The sequence below is a fragment of the Rosa chinensis genome, chromosome 1 (assembly GCF_002994745.2).
Source record: "Rosa chinensis cultivar Old Blush chromosome 1, RchiOBHm-V2, whole genome shotgun sequence".
In the NCBI taxonomy this organism is placed as follows: domain Eukaryota; kingdom Viridiplantae; phylum Streptophyta; class Magnoliopsida; order Rosales; family Rosaceae; genus Rosa; species Rosa chinensis.
The window spans coordinates 66,292,322-66,312,613 of NC_037088.1; the positions used below are offsets into that span (position 1 = coordinate 66,292,322).

At 35.7% G+C, this 20,292-nt stretch overlaps 1 protein-coding gene and 2 long non-coding RNA genes across 3 annotated transcripts; 1 reads left to right on the plus strand and 2 right to left on the minus strand.

The window, feature by feature from the left end:
* Window positions 1-1,842: 1,842 nt before the first annotated feature.
* On the minus strand, window positions 1,843-3,396 carry LOC112183343. Its single transcript, XR_002929843.2, has 4 exons — window positions 3,154-3,396; window positions 2,353-2,727; window positions 2,144-2,265; window positions 1,843-1,990 (listed from the first exon to the last, which is right to left on the minus strand). It is a non-coding gene; the product is annotated as an uncharacterized LOC112183343 (long non-coding RNA).
* A 2,964-nt stretch (window positions 3,397-6,360) lies between these two features.
* On the plus strand, window positions 6,361-7,350 carry LOC112172571 (bifunctional purple acid phosphatase 26). Its single transcript, XM_024309968.2, has 4 exons — window positions 6,361-6,365; window positions 6,560-6,685; window positions 6,836-6,997; window positions 7,193-7,350. Exons 1-4 carry the CDS (start codon window positions 6,361-6,363, stop codon window positions 7,266-7,268), a joined length of 369 nt encoding a protein of 122 aa, XP_024165736.1. The 3' UTR covers window positions 7,269-7,350.
* Window positions 7,351-11,417: 4,067 nt separating this feature from the next.
* LOC112183339 lies at window positions 11,418-12,634 on the minus strand. Its single transcript, XR_002929840.2, has 3 exons — window positions 12,483-12,634; window positions 11,939-12,079; window positions 11,418-11,849 (listed from the first exon to the last, which is right to left on the minus strand). It is a non-coding gene; the product is annotated as an uncharacterized LOC112183339 (long non-coding RNA).
* Between the last annotated feature and the right edge of the window lie 7,658 nt (window positions 12,635-20,292).

Below are 20,292 nucleotides of genomic sequence, written 5' to 3' on the forward strand. Positions count from 1 at the left end.
GTTATTGGGTAAACTCAGCCAGCTCTATCAAGAACAAAGAGGTTGAAATCTATTTTTTGACTAGAAACAAAGAAGCTAGAGTACTTTTGGGTGTAGTGCATGCCTAATTTCCTTTATATGATTTGGTAAATGTACTGGAAAAGGCAGAAATCTGTAGCTGGACGACTCTAAATCTTCTTCTTCAACTTCATTCAATTCTTCTTCTTCTTCAAACCTATACAACTAATTCATATACTTCTTCAAAATTCAACCAATTCATCATCTTCAAAAATTCAATTCTTCTACTCGTTCAAAATCCAATAGTTCTTCTTCAAAAAAATGATATACTTCTTCTTTCAACATTCAATCAATTCTTCTTCTTCAAATGTTTGCATCTAATTCTTCTTGAAAATAGCAAAATTCTTCTTCTTCAAAATTCAACTAATTCAACTATACTTTCAAACTGACGGATGAAAACTGGATACAACAACCGAGGACAGAGCTTCCATGACGGACAATAGCTCAAGAGCAGAACAAAGAGAGGTGCCAATCGGAAAGAAAGTACCAAACTCTCTGTGATCGTACAAAACCATGGAGATGAATGAGTCCACATACAAATTCCGATGGAGGCTGCGATGATTATATTGCAGAGGTTCCGATGCGAGTTGAGGCGCTGGAGTAGGCGACGACGTTTTGCATTCTCGGTTTGAGTTTCACTGCAGAAGTACTGAAATCGTATCGTGACATAACGGAGAAGCTCTCTCCGATCAGAGAGAAATAGTATCCGCCTTAGAGCAAATATTTTCGTTAATTTATGACCAGCTGTTGATCGATGTATAGTGGCCCTCCTCAATCCTCATGCTGTGTACGTTTTTAATTTAACCACTGTCTCTGACTCTCTGTACAGATTATGCAAATGGTTCTTCTCCAGTGTTCTCTTATTACATATACGACAGGAACTGGTATGATGGCTAAGAAGTCCAAGACCAAGTGAGGTAATAAGATTAGATATGTCCTACTCCCATTCACCATTGCTCTAGAAGATGACCCTTTGGATTATGATCGTGGAGCCAAGTCGCTTCAATAAAAATAAAAAATAAAAAAAGCACTCACTTGAATCACATACTTGTGTGCTAATCTTTTAACCAAACTAATTGGAGCCAAGGTCCAATTCATAATTCACTGATTGTTTGATCATATAGATTACTGTTTCACATTTACACATATTTGTATGGTCTTACAGGGAGCTGGAGCAGTAGCACACAGTTTGTAATTTCACACTAGTATTCTCATACTTGATTGCCCCCCTTGAAGAAATTAGCTTTTATGGCCATCCAGTTATTTCATCTGGTCGGTTCTCATCGTTTTGTTACGTCAATATTTGCTCGTTCTTGTCATATTTTCAAAGCTCTCCCAATCAAATGAGGTTTTGTTTATTTATTTTTTATATTTTTTTTATGGAAGTCCCAGTCAAATGAGTTATGTCCACGCCATGTACAGCATTTGCTTTTCCTATTCTCTGTATCTTATATACTTTTGCCAACTCATAATTAAAGACTTTCACAAAGTTTATTCCGAAAGTAATAAGTTAGTTAATCCATTTTCTCTATTGAGATTTTGGTTTGTTTAGAGGTTCTGGATGGCATTCCATTATTAGAGCTTCTTAGGTACATTAATATAACAATACTTGTTAAATGGTACGAGTAAACTAACATTGAAAACTAACAAGGTGTCCTATTAGCCATTTTGTAGTAGTGAGAATTGGTTCACATTCAATAATATAATTACACCAACAACAAATTTTAACAAGTCAGTTTCAAAAAAACAAAATAAAATACTTCATTAAGACCTAAAGAAAGATAGTGCAATCACAATCCCACACAAATCATTATTCTTGTTCTTATAAAATATTTCATTAACACTAAAAGAAAAGTAGTACAATCACAATCCCACACAAGGCATTATTCTCGTTCTTCATCAATCTCTTCATCAATATTCAGAAATGGGAGGTCTGCAATCATACATATTATAATTAATTACACACATTTTCTTAACTGGGGAAAAATAATTAAATTTTACAAATCTAACAAGTAGTTATACAGACTTACACAAGCAATAAGAACTAGAAGCAAATTTAATAATAATGCCATCTAAGGGATATTACCTTCGATTCAGCAAGTAGTTCAAATTGTCGTCCAAAACACCATGTAAGAACACAAATGAAAATAGATGAATCCACATTTGTGGAAATCTATTACTAATTTCTCTTTCCACTTCCACATGTGGCTGCAAAGGACAAAACAGAAATTAGCAGATATATTTAATTAATAAGGAGATTTTCAAAGGGCAATGAAAATAATGTAAAGTGCATACCACATTGATTGCATTATCAGAACCATGGTCCACTAGTACCCTGTACAGATTGAGAAGTCCCACACAGTTTTCTTCAAATCCCTGTTTTCGCACATTTTTCTTTAAAACATAAAGAAACTTGTCATTTACAGAGAAGCCCTGTACTTTTTCCGGCTAAATTCTTGGATATCTCAGTCACTATCTCCAAGGTTGCCTTCAACAAAATGCACGTAGTTTACAGACCAATCTCCGGAGTTCTGGAGCGCCAAAAAAGTGTCAGTTGGGAAAAAACCTCGCTCTCCAATTGACATCAGTATCGGATGATACTCGAGCATGGGTCTTAAAATAAGACCCATTTACCGTCCCCATCCCTCTCCAAGCCAACTATTTAGGCGCCTACTCATAATTTTACTTTTCGTTAGTTTTCTAACAGTCTAATACACAGTTTGTAGTACCCAAAGTCTCACAATGTCACTTTATTTATTTATTTATTTTTATCTGGGAAAAAAATGTCACTTTAATGTGCTTAGTTTACTCTAAGGAGTTGTTACATTATAACATGCAATTTTCTTTTGAAGAAATCGACTTTTGAAATGTTGCATGGTTGTTTGTTGGGTGAATACTTCAATAGTTTTTTTTTTTTTTTTTTTTTTTGAGTAGAGAATACTTCAATAGTTATGTTTTGCTGGAATGAGTTATTTTAATGACTTGGTGTTTTTCAATTGATTATGTATTTTGTCTTGGTTGAACATAATTATTGCAAAATGGACAGACTTTTACCAAAAAATTGGACTAGGAAGACTAATAAGGAAAGAAAAATACCTGGAAGCTCCTCCGTCTCAGCGGAATATAACACCGACTTTCCAGAACTTTCTGCTAGGCATGGAGCAGGAGGATCACGAACGCAAAATGTTGGACAGAAAGGGATTACAAGTTGTTTAAGTACGGATGTGCAAAATTATCAAAATACCGCTACTGGGATCTCATATAAGCAGTGGAAAGCAAATCTTGGAGACTCGATATGGATGCAGTGCAATGACAAGAATCCTCTTAGAATAAGACCCATTTGAGGATTCTTGTCATTGCACTGCATCCATATCGAGTCTCCAAGATTTGTTTTCCACTACTTATATGAGATCCCAATAGCGGTATTTTGATAATTTTACACATCCGTACTTAAACAACTTGTAACCCTCTCTATCCAACATTTTTAGCAACTATATGTGAGACTTTGGGTACTACAAACTGTTTATTAGACTGTAAGAAAACTAACGAAAAGCAAAATTATGAGTAACAACATACCTAGTGTTAGCTAGCTCATTACATTACTACCCAGTGTTATCTAAGAAATCAGAAAAGGATCCAATAATCTGATCAAATCACGGCCGAGAAGAATACTATCCAAAATATTCCACTACCGTACCTTTCCAAGTAAAAAATGTTCTCACCCGTATTCGAGGATCAGTCAACCTCAATTTCACAAAAGACACCAAGGATTCGAGCTAGGTTTAGCCGAATTCAAGTAAGGATTAGAAATCGGAGAGATATTTGCTCGATCGTCTCCCGGATCCAGAGTTCGGCGGTGACTAGAGGATTAGAAACGGAAGCTGCAGCCGGAATGAATAGATGAAGACGAAGGGCTGATCATATTTATATATATAGACACACAAACACACAGCCCAATACCTAAACTTCAACCTTCAATTGCACGCAGGTTCAAAAACCCACCTTCCAATCTTCCATGGTGGTTCTTGGAACAACCCACCTTCAACAATCGTACATGTCCTGCTTTTGACTTGTGGCTGTACGTGTAAGTCTCCTTCTAACAAACAATCACCATATCCTTCTCCAACCAGCCTCCTATCTCCGACCAATCCCAACAAACCTCTTCCTCAGGCGAAAATTATCGATCACGTCATTGCCGATTAATTCAATCAGCGGCAGCTGAGAAGGTCCAGCTTTTTGGAGCGGTGAAGCCTCTTGCTACTCCCCAAAGCCAATTGAAAGAGCCCATGGAATGGAATGGAATGAGTTGAGTGTGTCAGTTTTAGGGTTTTAGCATCACCTGGTGGCTGACCAGCGGCGGGGAATCCAGAAGCTCGATGGAGCTGAGAGAGGGCCATGGCGTCGTGGCTGTCGACGGCGGAGACGCAGCGGACCTTGTGGAGGAGGCCCATTTGATTGAATTACTGGAAGAAGGAAGTGGGATAATGAACAACCGGCCTGTTCTTGTTCTTAACAAAAATAATTAACGAACCTGTTCTTGTACTTGTCCTCTTATATATAGTTTTATACCAAACACGTGAAAAGAGTAAAACAAATCTAATCTAATCTAAAATGCAATCCAATCATGTATCCTAATCCATTCCTATCCTGGTTGCCTTAACATGGCCTAGGTTTTTTTTTTTTTTTTTTTTGGGCCTAGGTCCACTCTTCACATTTTCAAAATCTCTTTTGACTTATCGCTGTCTCCTTCTAACCAACAGACTCTTCACATTTCCTTTTCAAAATCTGTTTTGACTTGTGGCTGCCTCCTCCTGATCAACAGCCTCCAGGGAACTAGAAAAGAACTACTATCCTCTGATCAAAAGCTTGAACTACAATCAGTAAAATATTCAAAGACAGCCTGGGGCATATATAAATGGGATCCGGATCCTCTTTTTGGCTATTTATTGGCCTTGGTCATCCTTGACTTTGAATATCAGTTATTGATGAGATATCCAGAGGATAATAAAACGCCACATGAGCAAAATGTGTATTAAATGCAAAAATTTAGTATTTCACTTTTTTTTTCTAATGTGAAAATGTCAATCTCATCAAGTATTTTCAGCAAGCAACACAATAATGACTTGCCCAGAGGGCCGTCAGAAGAAGTCATTACATAGAGCACACAACTCTATCTTCAAAAAAAAAAAAAATAGAGCACACAACTCTAGAACACCTCTCACACGAGCATACTACTTAGTACACCCCTAGCACAATCACCTTTTTTTATTAAGCGAAAAAAAAAAAAAAATCTTGTCAATCTTCCCCACTAAAAAAAAAGAAAACAAGAAGCCCATCATCTTTTCGTAAAAAGGATAAGAGCCCAAGCCTAAAATAAAATATGCAAGCTCAAAAATTATATGAGCCCAAAAAAGCCAGCTTTGAGCAACCCTAGCCGCCATATTCTTGGTAAAAGCGCACACAACCCAATTAGAACAAACCTAGCTCGGGCAGCCTCCACCTCGGTCCAACCACCGCTACAGGCCTATAACCTTCGAGGACCAAACCTTGCACCAGATCGCGACCAACCTTGTCCCGGCCAACAACAGCGATGTCAACAGCATCCTTGTTAGAGCCTCCGCAAGGAGAACTCCACGACCAGTCCACTGAGTCATCACCGTTTTTGTCTAAAGGAGAAGCACGATCCAGATCCCATCAGTCCCCATCACCAATAGCAGATTGCCAACCATCTCTAGACGCCTTTGACCAAGGCGCCCCAAGCATCAAAACTTCTCCGATCCTCTCAACTAGAGAATCACTAATCTAGAACCAATCCAACTTCAAAATAGGCTCCCGAACTCCGGCCCTGCACACAGCCAGAAGCAAGAGACCACAGTTTATGAACATGAGGAAACACCGAGCAAGCTTGCTGTCAACCCCGAGGAAAAGACGAGAGAGAGGTGAAAACCTCCGCTCACTCGCAAGTACAAGGCCGCCGCTAACTAGCCGCCACTGAGAAAACCCTCTAGCGAGGGTCAGAGAAGAAAATGGTCTTTCTAAATGTACACAGCAAATTTCTATGAAGACCCAATAAATTTATTTGTTTATAAATATTTTTAATTAAACCACCTAATTTCCCAAACTGCCCCTTATCTTGTACCCAGCAAAGAAACAAAGGCCACGTTTGGCAGTGAAGTCTTGAGGAATCCATCGGCGGTGGCCAACTACACCCAATTCAACTATATTGTTATATTGTTAAATTGTCAATCAAATTAATCTAATTTATTTCATGCTACGATCAGATTTCTTGGCAATCGAAGAAGCATGAGGTGAGAGTCGGTTTGTTCATTACAGAGTTGATGTAGTGTTTGCTGGCCATGTCCATGCATATGAAAGATCAGTATGCTTTCTTTACCCTTATTTTCCAGTCATCTCAATGTACAATCTTTTTTGGGGTCAAATAATCTATTCATCTTTATAATGAATGAGATTCATGTTCCTTTTTCCTTTCCATTCTTTGCAGTATATATAGAATCTCAAATATACACTACAACGTAACAAGTGGTTACCAGTACCCCATACCAGACAAGTCGACTCCTGTCTACATAACTGTTGGAGATGGAGGGAACCAAGAAGGTCTTGCTGGAAGGTAAGCTAGTTATAGTTCTTTAATTACAATTCATGTTTGCTCTAATAAGTAAAGATGAGGCAAACGTCACCATGATTACTTGCTCACTCTCTATGAAGTTCTCGTATAGCACTCTAATTCTTGTCTAATAAGTTTACATGGTTATCATAGGTTTAGAGATCCACAACCAGAATATTCTGCATTCCGAGAAGCGAGCTATGGGCATTCGACACTGGAGATTCATAACCGGACACATGCACTTTACCACTGGAACCGCAATGATGACGGGAATAAAATGGCAACTGACGCATTTGTATTGCATAACCAGTACTGGTGAGTATAGTTATGCATTTTTATTTCTGGTGCAAAAGTAGCATGAAATGCCTGTATTATGTATCCCTACTACACCCAATTCAACTTGATGATTCGGCAATGCACAGTTTATTTGTTACACAACTTGGGCTATTTATGAAATTTAGGAGCTGATGATTATAACTTACATGAAATACTTGAGTTTTGCAAATGCAGGGGTACAAATCATAGAAGGCGAAAACTGAAGAAGCATTATGCTAGGAAATATATTGATCGAGTTGCAGCTTATTGAAAGCTCAATAAGGAATCAGACACCACCAGTAACAATGACTTGATATAATTTCAACGAGAGGGAGTGCAAAGACTGAGAAATATTAGACTAGATTTTTAAGTGATTTAAAAGAATTTCTTATCGTCTGAACTTTGTATATATTGAATAAATATTATGATCATTAATTTTTTAGCTGGGTACAAGAAAAGGTTAGTATGGGAATTTAGGTGGTTTAATTAGAAATATTTATAAACAAATAAATTTGCTGGGTCTACATAGAAATTTACTGGGTACATTTAGAAAGACCTGAAGAAAATATGTTTTATCTAAAAAATAGTTATTGACTTAATTGAACTCAATTCATCATATACTGATAGTCAAAGTGACGTATGAAGTTTTTAATTCTAAGTTATAGTTTTTCCTTTATTCTGTAGTATTCCACCGTTAACATAACTTAAACTCCGTCGACAATCCTCTATTTCTTTTTCTATATTTCTTTTCCTTTTTTATTTCTAATATATATTTTTCCCATCTTCCGTCCTTTTTTATTTCTAATATATATTTTTCCCATCTTCCGTCACCTTCGCGTCTGGTAGTTCTCTAATATCCTCTCATCTTTCCTTCACTCTCAAGCTAAAATTCAACGAAGCCCATAATCCTAGTCAAAGCGTTACCGATTCAAACCCCTCCCTCCGTCCTAGGTATGGATAAACCAAGATCAATGGCGGAACTAGAGAGGTTTTTATTTTTTTTTTTTTTTAAGGAAGGACGATGAGCTATATTAAGTGAAACTGAGAAGTATATGAAGCTATGCACAAAACATTGAAAGAAAGCAATAAAACATAACGAGATGCACAAACGCATCTATAATAAAGAAAAAACAATAAAGCATAACTAGATGCACAATTGCATCGAGAAGGAAAGGTAACCAAGTAACCATGTGACTTGATGCCGACTGGCATCGTTGCACTGCATATGTCACTAGAGCAATGTAAATATGATAGTAACCGTAACTGTAACCAGTGATACGAACACCTAAGGGACGTGATCCACTCACCCGGAGTTTGAAAGTAACCACTACTTGATCCACTCACCTAGGGGACGTGACACATATTCCGAATGGCAAAACTCTTTTACGGCGTTTTTTCAGAAAGCTGTAAAAGACACCCCCCCCCAGCATGCCCCGAAAGACATAAAAGAGTGTCGTTAAACGGTTTTAGACTTCTTAATTTTGATTTTGAAATATAAAAGCACGCGGTAAATGATGAAATATGTGCTCCGTAATTGATCTCAAAAGCACGCTGTAAAAGACAAAAATGAGTGCTGTAAAAGGGTTTTAGAGATTTTTTATTTCAATTTTGAAATAGGAAAACACGCCGTAATTGATATCAGAAGCATGCCATGATTGATTAGCAAGTACGCTGTAATTGTGGTCATATGATATATTTACCGCATGTAATATTTGCACTGATTTTTTTTCCTGTAAATTTTGTGATACCATTTCAAAATCTAAATAAATCTACACAATTTATTGAGATAAAAAGAGAGATAACAAACTGCAACTATCACATTACCAACTATAAATGAATATGACAACAACACTAGTACCGTATAAAAACAACTTAATTAAACCAACAGTTTATCATGCTAAAAAATAAAACATTCTAGATTATTAGAGACCATCTTAGATTAGAATTGTATTTGTTAATTGCAAAAGACAAATCTATAGTGATCCATGCTGTGGCCTTTTGAATATCTTCATATTATGTTTGATGCCAACTTTTACCTACATAACAAAAACAAACACAAAGAGAGCAATGAAATCTAATTTTCATTCAAGGAAAACACATGAAGCTAAAGTTCTAATTCAACAATTCATGCATCATAAGCAAATAGAAGCAATTACCTCCAAAATGCCTTATTCACTTTGATGTACTTGAAAGGCCATGCAATCATACTTCCTGTGGACGCATAAAGTTTACTAAACTCGCTTGTTGGGCGATACAAGGCTATGTCATGAAAAACTTCATAGACCGATACTTTCCAACAATCATGGCCAAGAGGAACATGATGCACCTCAACTTGTGGATCTTTTGATATAATATTATAATGCTAGCACTTGCAACAAGTACTTCTTTAGCAAACCAACTTAACAACTGCACTTGTTTCTCCAAATCTGTCTTGTGGACCTTTTTTGGGTTAACTTGTCCAGAAAGTTGTTTCTTTCCATTAAAACTTTGCTGCATTGGGCTGCCATTTTCTGTCTCATTATAAGAACTTCTAACACTTGCATCTTTCTGTTTGCTGTGTGCTATATCACTACCAATATTTGTAACACTTTTTTTTTTTTTGGGTCGAAACAATATTTGTAACACTTGGATTTTCTATTTCCAATCTCAGTAGCAGATTGTTGTGAACCAGTGTGTTTATTTAGTGAAAAAAAAAAAAAAAAAAAAAAAAGGCAGTCAATAGTCTATCATTGTGTACAAACTCACAAGCATATGGTCTGCAGAAGAAAGAATAATAGTCTTTCTGAGTGCTTAAGTCAATACCTCTGCAGATTGCCTGACAAAGTGACAAATGACAGCAAAGAGGAGTCATACTCATACCTTAAATTTTCAAGGCAAATGACCAGAAACCGACCTTCCAATTTCCTCCCAATAGAAGTACCAAGCCCGTGAAGAACAGAATTTAAGTTTATGCAACCTTCATTGTCATACAATTCTAGTGCTCTGACACCATCATAACTCATAAGTCTTGCAGACAATTGCTAGCATACTCTCCAGTCCTAAGTACTCTGAAAAAAAGCCTGCATGCCAAATAACCCAAATGAAAATTAAACCGATGTTCGTTATAGGATTGGGTGGACAAAGTGAAGTATATGAGAGCTAATTTTTTACTCAAACACACTCCAGATTTCAAGTCAGTTCTTGACTACTTTTACTCTGTTAGCCAATTTCTCTCTTTCCCTCCCTGCCTCCTAATCATAATACTTCCTATTATTGATTTGATTCCTAGTAGGGTTCCTTCAATTATTGTTGATTCTATATATGGTTGATGTTGATGATTCTTGTGGGGATGAGGAGAAATTGGAAAGGAAGGCATAATGTGGCAATCAAATAAAAGAGCAGATAGCCAAAGCAATGGGGTTGTGGTGAATGGGCAATATTGTGTGTTCCTTGAGATAAGGGTTATGATGATTGAGATTGATTAGTTGGTATTTGCCTCAATACAGTTCAGGCACAGCACGTGTACTAGTTCCTCCACTTTATATGAATGCGGCCAAAGATGCAAGCAGTCAAGCACTCATTATTTAAATTCCATGCATGAATTCATTCCCTGCATTAACGCAACAATACATTAACTTTGTCTAACGGTACACCAACTTCAATATACCACTAAATGAGATTGGCCAGTCCACGACTAACTACACATTTATGTATCAATATGTTTATGCATGCACCGCAGGTTTTCAGTATGAATATTACTTGTTTACGAAATTATTGTTAATTTAAGGCTGTGGAAGAAGGTGGGAATGCAGCGACCAGGAGCTCTACGCCAGTAACTTCTTCAGAGATGAATTGAGGCCAGCAGATATGCTTAGATCCATCAATGCCAAGCCTGATAACATCTACTTAATTTGTTGTTAGCAAGTACTTAACTACCTAGCTTGCTTCATTTCACAGCTAGTTACTTCTTTCATGACTTGAATTAATTGGTTGATTGCAAATGAATGCTGAGGTGGTGCATGATGTAGATGTTAAACGACTACCAAAGCGTCCAGCTCCTCCTCGCTTTGGAAGGAAACTAACCGAGCCTCAAAAGGCAAGCATGCTTCGACCTAATTTGTACCATGAATGATATAATATAGTTAAGCTAGCTAGTTTTTTTTTTTTTTTTTCCTTCCTTTTACGACAGTGCGGACGTCCGCTGTTAAGCTAGCTAGCTTGAATCCTTAGACCTTACTTTGGTGCATGTTCCCCCGTCTTTAACACCTTAATGTTCCATGTACAATGATTTTCAGGCCACAACTGCTTATTCAGAGCTTTTTTTACAGGCTTTATGCAATCTTTTCATCTAAGGGAAATGCTTCTAGTAATCCAATTTCATGTTAAGTGCAAGAGTTAAACTGCGTTGGCATTTTAATCAAAACAGCCAAATTACTCATAACAGGCTGAGACTACAAAGGAGTGCAGTTCATCACCAATAAGAACTTGAACAATAAAACAAAAAACCATTAAATCTCTAACCTCCGCATACTGACCTGAAATTACAAAATCTAAATATGATCGATCCAGAATATGTCCCAGAAAATAGGTCAAAGCTAATCTGCAAGATCTGGCAAGCCATGAGCAATTAATCCTTGCAAAACACGTGTTCACAAGCATTCTACTTCTTTTCTTCCTTGCCCTGGCCCCAACATGGCGGACACTGACCCGCTCAATACCAAGCTTGTCATATCACTCATATGCATTGACTTTTTTCATATCTCCAGTGACCTTCACAAGCTCAGTGACTGACTCGTTTCCCCTGTTGAATTGCCAAGAGAGGACGTTGGAGCGGGGTTGCATTTGCTACCTCCTCTGCTGCAGAATCACCAGCCTGAAACAAAGCTTGTAAATATACTTAGTTATGATGCACTTCACAAACATTCATTATTGAAATAATCCACTTCAACCATTTAAGATTACGTTAAACTTGCGCCTTGGGAAGACAATTAACCAACTTCTGCTTGTACGTCTTCAGGCCAAGAACATTGGCTTGAAACCTCTTGAGAGAATGGTTCTTCCTGCGATGATCAACCGAGATCCCGATCGTTGCTGCAAGTTCCCCTGGAATCAAAGCAAGCCTGATATATGAATAATTTGTCAAAACCATCACAAAAGATAGTATAAACCACGAAAAGAATGGAACCTTTTATTGAGTCTGTGACTGCAGTTTTGTGCAGTTGTCCCAACAATTAAACTGGAAATGTTTCACAAATAAACAGAGAATCTGACTCGTCGCTTTCAAGAGTAAATTGAAAGAAATAGGAAGGACATAAATTTCTGGCAGCTGTAAGTTCTATAACATAAAATCTCCAGAAAGGCAAGTGGACAACATATAACACAAGCACAATTAAGCAGCTTTTCATTCAGTCCAATGAAAATGCTATGAAACAATATAAAACCAAAACTACATGCAACATTAGGTCAAAGATAGCTACATGATTGCCAATAGGATATAGAAACCAACCTTCAACTCTTCCAGAGTGAAGCCACGGAGAGCCCTGACCTTCATGTTATACGTACTTCAATGTCTGTCACGAACAACTGGTAGGAGAGGTCCAGCAGTAGGCCTAGGAAAGATTTTCACAGCTTTGCCGCGAGCTGTGATTTTCTCAGCGGGTGATGTTACAATAATAACAAATTAAATTCACCAAATAATAGATTCATCAATATACAGGAAGAAGCAATATAAGAAAGCCTGGTGCTGGTTCGTTTAACCAGGTCTTGACATTGTTCTGCCGGTGCTTCCTGAAGTGCTCCCCAAGGATAACATTATTGTGCTTCATTACCCATAAAAGTAATCGAATGAATATATAATTCACTCTGTAGAATATGGAGTTGCATTTCACTTTGTATGTGAATAAGCAGGGTTTTGTGTATAAGAATGTCCTTATTAATCTGAATGCACAGTTCAAGCATTTCTGAACTCTATATCCTCAATGAATTAATCTGAAGCTTTCTGTGCATGATTCAACTGTGGAAGCTTTTTGTGCGTGATTCAACTTTGTAAGCAGGGTTTGGTGTATATGAATGTCCTTATTAATCTAAATGCACAGTACACATTTCTCATATCTGGAAATTTGAAATATTTGCAAGTCGTAGTCTGCTATATATGAATATCCTAATCTGATTACTTAGCAGATACATTTCTATTTCCTAAACCCTCAATGAATGAATCACAAGTTTTTTGTGCATAATGCAACTGCGGTATGCAGAATTCGGTGTACTTCTTTTTTTAACTGTCTTTTTGGTGTTGTCAACTAAGTGATTGATTAAAATCTTACACTTTGAATTACCGACTGTTTTAAAAGTGTATTGGCTCAAGCAAGGTACCTGAGAATTGTTTGGACCCGATTTGCTAGCAATCCATTGCGGAATGGATATCATTCTGTTGCGTGCTCTTGAATTTCCCTCCTTAATGAACTCTACAGCAAAAAATATGACTTAGATAGAAAAATTTGAAGAATTGATGGAAAGAAGGTTGTTAAAATTGATATGTTCTACCTGTGCCCGTCTGAACTCTCTCAGCTGCATCCATTTGGGGACATGATCAGACATTTTCACTAGTTTTGATCACTGAGGGAGGTCGTCTGGGTTTTTGGATTTGAACACTGGGCAGCCGTTTAGGTTTTCATGTCTGTACAGTGGGTGGTCGTCTGAGTTTCATGATTGGTAAAGTACATTCCCCAATTTTCACTTGCTTTGAAGGTCAAAAAGTTGTCTTTGGTCCTACTGTCCTGAGGGTACAAAAAGAAGTGGGCTTTTTGTATTGAAAGCAAAAAGAAGTGGGCTTTTTGCAATACGAACTGAGTCAAATCCAAAAACCCAGACGACCTCCCTCAGTGATCAAAACTAGTGAAGATGTCTGACCATATCCCCAAATGGATGCAGCTGAGAGAGTTCAGACGGGCACAGGTAGAACATATCAATTTTAACAACCCTCTTTCCATCAATTCTTCAAATTTTTCTATCTAAGTCATATTTTTTGCAGTGGAGTTCATTAAGGAGGAAAATTCAAGAGCACGCAACAGAATGGTTTCCATTCCACAATGGATTGCCAGCAAATCGGGTCCAAACAATTCTCAGGTACCTTGCTTGAGCCAATACACTTTTAAAACAATCAGTAATTCAAAGTGTAAGATTTTAATCAATCACTTAGTTGGCAACACCAAAAAGACAGTTAGAAGAAGAAGTACACCGAATTCTGCATACCACAGTTGCATTATGAACAAAAAACTTGTGATTCATTCATTGAGGGTTTAGGAAATAGAAATGTATCTGCTAAGTAATCAGATTAGGATATTCATATATAATAGACTACGACTTGCAAATATTTCAAATTTCCAGATATGAGAAATGTGTACTGTGCATTTAGATTAATAAGGACATTCATATACACCAAACCCTGCTTACAAAGTTGAATCATGCACAAAAAACTTCCACAGTTGAATCATGCACAGAAAGCTTCGGATTAATTCATTGAGGGTTTAGAGTTCAGAAATGTGTGCACTGTGCATTCATATTAATAAGGATGCTCATACATTGCTGACTACCACCTGTCAATCATTCATATTTATAAGGATGTTCATACATTGCTGACTACCACCTGTCAATCATTCATATTTATAAGGATGTTCATATATAGCATGTTTAAAATTTTGCAGGGACTTGATTGAAAATTCCATCAATATGCAGAAGCAACAACATCAATTCGGAGTGCTAAACTTGGACAGCATAATCATAAATGCAGACTCTGAAGCATTTTTAAAATACGTACAGTTGGACCAATCCTCCGCTGCAACTAAACAGACGTATAATGAAGCCCTTGACAGACTGATTGAGACAATATTTCCAGCAGACCTATCATAACCGCTTGAGTTCGAGCACTTTAGGCATCTGGTCAGTAGGGCAAGCAATCAGTAAGGGCTTGTCCGGTAACGTTTTTAAAAATGATTTTTCAAAAACCAATTTTGAAAATAAAAAAGAGAAAATAAGATTGGATTTTTGAGATCCGAAAATGTGTCCGGTAGCTTATTCCGAAAACAATTTTCAAAAACGAGAGAAGATAGCGACTAGAGATGAGAGAAAGACCTGAGAAGAAGAGAGCGACGTGAGAATATGGAAGAAGAGAGCACGTTCTTTTTTTTTTTTTTTTTTTTTGAAAATATATCTCCGTGTTTTCTAAAATATGAGAATGAAAAGGTGAAAACGTCTATTTGTCGTTTTCTTGTTTTATGAGTAAAAATAAAATAAAAATTCAAAAATTATTTTCTGCATTTTTGAAAACAGACCAACGAACGCATTTTCAAGCCATTTTCATTTTATAAAATGAAAAAGATGGCTTGAAAACGTTACCGAACGCCACCTAAGATTTTCTTTTTTTCTTTTTTCACATTCTCAGACCTAATCTAACATGAAACCAAAACTGTCATTAATTCAATCTGCAATTACAGGACTGAGCCCAAGCAGTTGTTCTACCACCCAGTACTGCTGTCCAGAGTAGAAAGAATACTTTTTGTCCATCATGCCTTCGTCATGATTGGACAAAAATGTATGACAGAGGACAAAACAATATGGAAGAGACTAGAAGAAGAGCAGAAGTTCATGAACATCGAGAACACAATCAGTGGCAAACCGATATTAAAGGCAGTGTACAAGGGCTTTAAAGGGGACTATAAAACGGATGCAAGGGCAGCTTTCAAATTCTACCGGCACTGCATCCTTCACTACAACGACTATTTGGAAGAGGTCAGTTCACCCTAAATATCAACTCAAACTGAAAACAGATGAAAGACACATAAACCCTAAGGATACAACTTGTGATACCGAGCAGCACTAAAATACTTACAAAGTGTACTAACTGGCTTGCTAAAAATTTGATGCAGAGTCAGAAAATCTCATTTGAAACTTTGGAGGAAATTCTGAGCAGCACTTTCCAGAAGATGATGATTACCTTATTCAACTTTTTAGTTGAAGAGAACATTGATCTCAGCTTTGAACTGTAAGTTAAATTTTTTATTTTAAATAGTCGAAAACAATTTGGTTTACCCAATTATAATTTATACTTGCATTTTCAGTCCTGAAACAGAATCTGCCGCAGTAAAAGGACAACTACAACAACAAGGGGCAAAACACCAAGCAGGTTCACAAACAGCTGCACAGTACCAAGCCAGTTCAAAAGCTGCTGCAAAGCACCAGAAACATGCAAGGAAATAGCTATCTAAATTTAAATGCAATTTTGTGTAATGGGGCACTTTTAACATTTCAAATTCAGATTCTGTAGACTGTTTAGTTTTGGAAAGAAGTTTCATGAAGACTTTGTTGAATTCTGTGGTGGTTAAGAAAATCAAAACAATTTTCAAACAAAAACAGATTGCTGAGTTTATCTTATGTAAAGTAAAAAAAAACATGGTAGAAAATTGTAATATCTAAGACAAGATATATGGATAACAAAGAAACAAAAATCAACAATGAGGAAATGAGGTTCTCTCTTGTCAAGAAAGAAAATCAAATTCAAAATGAATGCAAAGAGTTCAAAAAAAAAACATGCACAAGATAAACACAAGTGTTCAGCAACACTGCTCCCTTTTTAAAGCCTGCACGCTTAAAAAAAAAAGAACCATATACAGATACAGAACAACACAATACAATATACAGATACAATACAATACAATACAATACAAGAATTGCCCTATACTAAATAAAAGAGGAATCAAACCTTGACAAGAGACTGAAACATGAACAAAGAAATCAAAATCAACAGAAAAGGATCTCATCACAAACCGTGCCTTCATATAAATATCTGGTTTTCAGTGATCTGATAAAGATGACTCTGTATATCAGAGATAATGTGGATGACAACAAAAACAATATCAGCAAAGCATGTTCTGTAATAATCTTCCTTGTGCTTGAAAAAAAAACAACAACAAAGAAAACAAAAACATAAATCAATTCAAACAGAACGCAAACAATTCAAAATAAACGCTAGTGTTCAGAAAACTCTGCTGTTGCCGGAAGCTTGCACACTTCAAAAACAAGGACAACCATCTACATAACGTATACAGAACAATACAATACAATACAAGAATTGTCATAAAACAAATCACAGAGAAGAATTCAGACCTAGACAAGAAATTAATTGATGAACAAAGAAATTAAAATCAGCAAGAAAGATCCCATCTCAAACTCTACCTTCACATACAAATTTCATGTTTTCGATGATCTCAGCATAAGACTCTTGTATATCAGAACCGCTTTCTCTTTTCTCTTTGTCCCGGAAACTGCTCCTTATTCTCTTTCCCTCTCCCAGACTGTCTACTATTTGTATTGGCCTAAAATATTTAACCATCAGTACTACAGCAGTAAATATCCCCGTATTCACGCTGACTTCTCGAGAAATACGTAGGTGTGCCCATCCACCGCCTCGAGAGTCGAGACGCACCACCGACTGCCCATCCACTCGCAATTTGATATTATCAAACTTGTACCATAAATATCCAAATTTCTCTTATAATTTTTCTTTCTTTTATATTTTTTTTTCCGATTACTAAACGAAAACAACCAATTGACTAATTCAAAAGCTCTTTTGTATTTCCCTTAATAATTTGTGATATATACGCGAAGATGTATTTACTTTTTTTGTAAATATGTTTTGTTTATTGAATGTGACTCATTAAAGTCTTAGATTCAAGAGTGTTACATACATATTATGTTCTCAAAAAAAATGTGTCATACATACATATTATATTCTCATAAAAAAAAAAAAAAAGTGTTGTATCTGTATTATGCATAATCTTTATATGTAATACTAAATAAAAATGAATATATTCTCCAAAAAAAAGATTATAAATTAATTTATTTACTGAATAACTGAATTTTTTCACTACTACACACGTTCCATATTTTACTGTCACATATACTGTGAGAAAATTTCAGTTTCCCAATTTGGTTGAGAAAAGATACTGGATGTGATCCGTTTCATTTCTTTATTTCTCTTTCGTCTTTCCTTAACAGTATCACGTAATTAGTGCCATTCCGTGGGCCTTTTACCTATTTTCAGGCATGATATCTCACGACTGCTTATCTGGCGATATAATGGCAATTGACTCGCTCATTCTTCGAGTTTCTTTATTTTTTGTTTTCTCTCTCAAGGAAAATAGAACGGGGCAAACAATCAAATTAAATTTTATTTATTCAAACTTGGGATACAAATTGTTTACCCCTAGATTTTCAGAGGCTTCCTGCATTGAATCGAGATCTAAGAAACTGGAAACTCATTGATGCAGCCTTACATGATAAAAGCAAATAAAGCCAATCTATATTAAAAATCAGTGGTCTCCGACTGACGCTCATATGGAATAAAGATATAAAGTTTGGAGCATCCTTCGTCTTTCACGCATTTGGAAAAGAGAGCAACATAGAAATTCAAAAATGCGTGAAAGACGAAGGATGATATGACGATAGTCTAGGTGAAAAGAGAGCATCCCCGACTGACGCATTTGTTTACCCCTATAGTCTGATATGACGATCGAGCACTCGAGCTTTACGACTCAACCTCTAGGAGGAAGATTTGAACCTTCTAAAAAAAACAAATATATATATATATATATCTATACTATTATTAAAAAGAACTCACTTTGTTAGCCAAACTGGGTGTGAATTTACATAAATATTCTTAGACTATAGGTTAATTTAAAATACTTTTTAATATATGAGAGGTGTTATGGTAAATAGTAAAATACAAATATAAATACAAATTCAGAAAAAAAAAAAAAAAAAAAAGGAAAGTCATCCCACTTTCTACGGATATAACTTCTCATATTTTACAGTTGTAATTTCCTACTTTTTTTAATCCAAAAAGTAAAAATAAAACTGTTGCATGTGTCAATAAAAACTAGTACTATTATTAAGAGAAGAGACTTTGTTAGCCAAAACTAAAAAATTTGACAGAAATGACCCTGAAATAATTATGACAATTACAAATTATATTTTTATTAAAAAAATAAACAAAAAAAATCCCACAACCCACTAACTTCTCTCTACAATAACTGTTTTAATCCATTATCTTTTTTTCTTTCTGAAAAAAATAAAAAAATAAAAAATACTTGCACATGTGTGGAGGAAAACTAATATATATATCTATACTATTATTAAATATAAGAGGTTTTGTCAGCCAAAATTAAAAAATTTAACACAAATAACCCTAAAATATTTAAAAAAAACTTTCAAAACTAATTAAATTACAAGGGTGAATGTGACAATTGTAAAATAGATTTTCATTAACAAAAATTTAAAAAATTATCCCACAACCCAATTGTCTCTCCTACTATCTTTTATCTGCAATAACTATTTTAATCCATTCATTTTCTTTTTTATTTTCTCAAAGAAAAAAAGCATGTATACAAGAAGATTTGAAATCTATAGTTGCGATTGAGATTACCCACTAAACGCAGGGTGTTGTTTTTAGAACATATATAATTTTTCATCTAAAGAGATTGAATTGAAGAAGTGCGTTCACGATTGTTGGTAACTTGGTATTGGAAAGAGACTGAATTAATGGCCGGAATGGTTGCGATAATCACCCCCCTTTATGACTGTTTAAAAGTTGGTGAACCATTCATTTCCATTGTGATTTTGCATAGTAATCTGTTTCTCTCTTTTTTCTCCAATGTGCATTTACTTTCGTAATAAATTTTTAACCGAACCTAAAACCTTTCCAAATATTTCTCTATGACCCTTTTTTTTATTTAGAAGAGATTTCTCTGATCCTTGATTTTTTAACATGGAAAGAAAAATTGTATAATTCTTGGACAATCAACGGTTCATATTGTCACTTATCAATGATATTTTAACTCACCTTTTACAGATTATTTATGCAAAAAATTTCATTGATTACATTTGCAAAGAAATCACTTCTTGAGTAAAAATCTGGTTAGTTATCAATTTTGTTATTTGAATGTAATCATAGCATGTTATTTGAATGTAATCATAGCATATCACATAAAGAATTGGCGAGAATTACTCCACAATAAATAGCATATATATACAATAAAGAGGATATTCCCACCCACCTACTACCATTAATTATACACTAGTCTGCGATCACAGAAAAATTTTAATTGTAAAAAAAAAAGTTATCTGCAAAAGAAAATAGATTTAGTGGGTAGTTATTCCAGAGAGAAAATAGTGGGAGAGAAAATGGGAGGTTGTGGGATAATTTATTTTCAATTTTCTTAATAAAATCTATTTTATAATTGTCCTATTTACCCTTATGATTT